The sequence below is a fragment of the Solanum verrucosum genome, unplaced genomic scaffold, assembly GCF_900185275.1.
Source record: "Solanum verrucosum unplaced genomic scaffold, falcon-dt-bn FXZP01000203.1, whole genome shotgun sequence".
NCBI classification, from domain to species: Eukaryota; Viridiplantae; Streptophyta; class Magnoliopsida; order Solanales; family Solanaceae; genus Solanum; species Solanum verrucosum.
In genome coordinates, this window is record NW_026020815.1 from 1,223,204 (window position 1) to 1,228,249 (window position 5,046).

Sequence of the window (5,046 nt, forward strand, 5' to 3'; positions counted from 1 at the left end):
TTCCTTCATCCTACTTAAAATGTCATACACTTTTCTTTTCGATTCATGTATAACTCTGATCTCTATATCTCATGCAATACTTTTTTTTTTTAATTTGTTAAAAAAAATGTCATATTTCTATAATTAAAAAAATATATTTTAAAATTTATTTTATCCTTAGTGAAATAATTTACTGTCACATAAATGTATAAGATTTGTTTTACATCACAAATTTCAAAATATTTCTTTTTATGTCAATTCAAACCGTGCCATATAAATGGACACGATTGGAGTACATCTCAATATTTGAAAACTATTTAATCATATAATTCACAGTTTATCTATAATGTCATAACTTGTATGACTTGTATTAATATTATATTAATGGGGCATAGTTAGAATATCAGCTACGTATTCAGTCGAACTCAATAATTTTGATTCAAACTTAATATTTATTTTAAAATCTATTGATCATATATATATATATTACTATTACTTTATAAATCAGTCATTTAAAAAGATTAAAATTCAAAATTTATATATTTTAAATTCTGACCCCGCCTCTAAACAACACGATATGAAATGAGACGTATGGAATAGTATATATTAAAACCCCACCATAGAAACTATAGTACCCATACATTTGTTCTCTTGCATTACCTAATCCTATCATATTAAAGAAATCAAATCAAGAAAAATCTACCAAATTTTTCATGGGTGATTCTTCTTCTTCTACTCCTCTAGATTTTCATGCTTTGAATTCTACTTGTAACAACAATTCCCCTCTTTTGATGAATTCAAATATGGAACTTCTAAATAGCATAAGCCAACAACTTGAAAATGATCAAAATTTCACCTCAAATATTCATCAACAACATGGTTTTTTGTCTTTGTCAAATGATCAAAACTTCTCTAATCATCATCATCAACATGAACTCAACATCATGCCTAATTTTCATAATGATCATATGAATAATATTAGCCATGATGTTTATGATCCCGCCGTCGCGGTTGCTGCTGCTCAATTTTTTACCTTGGGAGGTCCAAGTTATGGATGTACTAGCTCAATTCCAGAATCAGAATCCATGTTGAATAATAATAATAACAATAATATTCCAACTCCTCCTCCTCTAGTCTCTGGAAATACTAGCAAGGTGATAGATACAAATTATGCTTATTTTTTTTAAGATTAACACGTCTCAATCTGAATATATATTAAGATGTGCATTAAGATTTAGATGTCTGAATCTGAATATTAAAAATTGTAGTTGATTTGTTTTTTTGTTTGTTTGTTAACTATGATTTAATTTCTTTGTTATATAGAATACATGTGAAGGGAGAAAGAGAAAAAGGAACAATCAAAAAGAAGTTGAGAAACCAAGAGAAGTTGTACATGTTAGAGCAAAGAGAGGCCAAGCTACTGATAGTCACAGTTTGGCTGAAAGAGTAAGAATTATTTAATCAAATTCAATTTATACTACTAATTATACAATCACTCTTTTCTATAACAATCATCTTTTATAATAATATCTCACTGTAACAATCATGTTCCTGTAAAATAGATTTCTCATGTTATATTATATTATATGTTTGTTATAACAATATTTCGCTATATCAATGAAAGAATCAGGACAAATTATATTGTTATAAAGAGGTCTGACTGTATTTATCAACTTATTTCATGTATTCATCATTAGTATATATTCTATGAATAAAAAGACTTGTTAAATTATACAATCTTGAGTAATTTAATTTCTTGTTTGTGAAATATAGCTTCGAAGGGAGAAAATAAATGAAAAGCTCAGATGCTTGCAAGAACTTGTTCCTGGATGTTATAAGGTGATATTTATTATATGCTTCCTATATATAAATATATATAATTTTGACAATCAAAATCCTTCTTGTTAAATTTTTGTAAATTTCTATTCCTATTAAAGAAATTTTTTTGATTGACTATGTTGTTCGGACTCTTAAAAGAGGTCGACAAACGCATGTTGAATCCTTTAAAAATAATGCAATTTTGGAAGATGTAATATGTATACGACAGAATTTTTGGAGAGTCTGAGCAAGAACAACATAGTCTCTTACGTTAAATGTTTTTGTTAAATCATTAATTTTATAACACGAGTAAATGTTGCAGACTATGGGAATGGCAGTGATGTTAGATGTAATAATCAACTATGTCCGATCATTGCAAAATCAAATTGATGTAAGTATATATATGTATAGATTTATATATTATGTTCTTATTTTATAGTGAAAAATTAGAACAATATATTTAATAAATTCAATCAAAATATTCTCTAATAGAGCATTTTTTATTTTTTTTGAAGTTTCTTTCAATGAAACTATCAGCAGCAAGTTTGTTTTATGATTTCAATTCATCAGAGATGGATGATATGGACTCAATGCAGGTACACTTTTTTTTTTTAGTTTAAAGTGCTTTCACTTTTTATAAAGATATATGTAGGAAAGAGGCAAACCCCAAAATTGAGAAAATAAAAAACACCATTTTTTAATGTGGAAAACCCTCTTTTATGCTCAATGATATATGTTTTACTTTTGTTATCTCATTTATCATTATCGTTGAAGTAGGTATGCTTTGCTACCTTCTGCATATACTCTGATTATTTCTCATTTTCTTCTATGATAAATTATCGTCGTACCAAAATAAAAACATTTTAAATACAAAATTATGTTTTCGTCACCAGTTAATCTAGCTCGTAGAAATACATGATCGTTCATTTTACTAGTCCTCTTAGATACAATCATAAATAAATTGCCTCCGCTCTGATGATCGTTTTTATAGGTAGAATTATTGCATGCGATTAATTCAAATTAATGTATTTATCCCTTTTTTTTTAAAAAATGTTTAAAGGAGTCTTTAGTCTTTTTTGTAATTTCAAAATTGATATTGGAGTCTATTTTTGAGCCTCAATTAATTTGAATTTGTGTTGCGTACGATTTATTAAAGTGGAACGCTCCTTATAAGGATTTTCTCCATTTTGAAAGCTCAAACCCCAAACTTCTACTTAATTAAGGATAGAATAATCATATCAATCTCATCACAAACCCTGTAGTCTCATTAATAGTTGATATATGAGGCATTTTTTTCATATTTAATGTGCATCACAAACACTCCTACTTTATTTAATTTGATGAGTGCATACATTATACAATAAAAGCTTTCTATAACATCATTTGTTCATATATTATCCCATCCTTATGGATAGAGGATGACTGTTATAAAAAGATTTGACTGACGGGATGTGAAATTGATTTTTATTTTATTTCCCATAAATTTGACATTAAGAATTAAATTGGTAGGGAACAAATGGGTATGCAGCAGCTCAAGGAATGGGGAAAAATACTGTTGGAGAAGGGTATGGAGGATTTCCTCAATTTCAAACATCTTGGCCTCTTTAATTTGACCTACTTATCATCATACTTTAATTTTAAGAAAATATACTCAATTTATATTATTATCCCTATAATATGTAACAGATAATTAATATGTTTGAACTCTTTTTTATTATAAACCTTGATTTCCATTCCAATTATCTTTGTTTTTTTTGTACTAATTTAGTGTTCTTACAAGTAATTCCTCTATTCAAATGGTACTTAGTGATTATGAAGAAAATTGAATAACATTGTTAAATAGGTTGAGCTACCAACGACCCTGACATATTCGTATAATTTCACAAATGGATCTGAAGAAAGTAGGATGTACGCTAACTTTACCCTCTACATTGTGATTTTAAAATATTATACGGATTTGTTTGATTATAAATAACGAAAATTTCATGCTTGTTTGTGTCAAATACTGATTTCGGACATCAATATTATTTGCAAATATTTATGTAAAATATTAAAATATTTATTTGAAAAGACAACTTTCAACTTTAAACTACCGTTTATCTCCTTTTTAAATGTCTTACTTAATCAGCATTTCACTAATTTGAGTAATTAGGTTTAAAAAATAGGAATTTTTTTTTTGGCCAAAATGGTATTTTACCTATGTTATTTTATCCTTTTGAACATTTTTACCCTTTTAACTTTAATTCCTTTTATCTAAAAAATGGAAAAAAAGATTAGTTTATTTTTAAATGGGATAAGGGTCTGAAAAATACCCCAACTTTGGTCGGATTTGCTGTTGCGATACTAAACTTTCATGAGGACCTATTACCTCCCTAAACTATTTAATACCGTATTTTAAACATATATATTTGCCCATGTGGACATAAAAAATAATGCAAAATTATAAATAGTAATGTGTCCACGTGGGCACATATATACCTTTAAAATACACTATTAAATAGTTTAGGGGGTAACAAATATGGTATTAAATAGTCTAGGGAGGTAATAGGTCCTCATGAAAGTTTAGTATCACAACAGCAAATCCGACCAAAGTTGGGAAATTTTTGAGACCCTTATCCCTTTTTAAATAAAAAAGATGTTATAAACTTTTTAATTTTCTGGCCAAATTTTATGGCAATTTAGCATTACCCTAAAAAATATTTAAAAGGTAATTAATACTACTTGACTTTTTAATAGTCAAATATTAATTAATATTTGAAATAAATTCAATTTATGACTAATTATATTTGGGAGTGGATGAAGTATTATTTTAATATGACATTGAATTATGTGTATCTAGACTTCAAAATTAAGTATCAATGTGTACCCTACAAATACAATTGGGGTATATAAGAATTAATGTCCAAAGAATGAGATCCTTCAACAACTTCACAATCTCTAAATTAAGATTGAGCAATATCAAATCCCCTCCACAAATAACAATTGAGAATGAACCCTCAAAATATAAACACATGAGAATGAATGATCACAAGTTACACGAATCTATACAACCTTAATGAGGTCCCTCAAATTGTGTATCTATTTGGAGATAGAACAAATCCTACTAATCAGTGACGGAGCTAGAAATTCAATATATATATATAAAACAAAGAAAATTCAATAACTTTTGTATATATGTATGTGTATGTCAAAATATATATTTGTTATTTCCCCATTTACATAGTATAATATTTTAGCGTACGAAATTCA

The 5,046-nt window shown here is 27.3% G+C and overlaps 1 protein-coding gene across 1 annotated transcript; it reads left to right on the forward strand.

Moving 5' to 3' along the window:
• The first annotated feature begins 615 nt into the window (after positions 1-615).
• Positions 616-3,551, forward strand: LOC125813382 (transcription factor bHLH75-like). Its single transcript, XM_049492882.1, has 6 exons — positions 616-1,133; positions 1,303-1,425; positions 1,753-1,818; positions 2,120-2,188; positions 2,313-2,393; positions 3,307-3,551. Exons 1-6 carry the CDS (start codon positions 693-695, stop codon positions 3,403-3,405), a joined length of 879 nt encoding a protein of 292 aa, XP_049348839.1. The 5' UTR covers positions 616-692; the 3' UTR covers positions 3,406-3,551.
• Positions 3,552-5,046: the final 1,495 nt, after the last annotated feature.

Bases quoted from the DNA above. Each gene is read 5' to 3' on its own strand.
- LOC125813382 (XM_049492882.1), top strand. From the start codon at position 693: ATGGGTGATTCTTCTTCTTCTACTCCTCTAGATTTTCATGCTTTGAAT. The intron at 1,426-1,752 runs GTAAGAATTATT...TGTGAAATATAG, and splicing joins GTCACAGTTTGGCTGAAAGA to CTTCGAAGGGAGAAAATAAA. The intron at 1,819-2,119 runs GTGATATTTATT...TAAATGTTGCAG, and splicing joins TTGTTCCTGGATGTTATAAG to ACTATGGGAATGGCAGTGAT.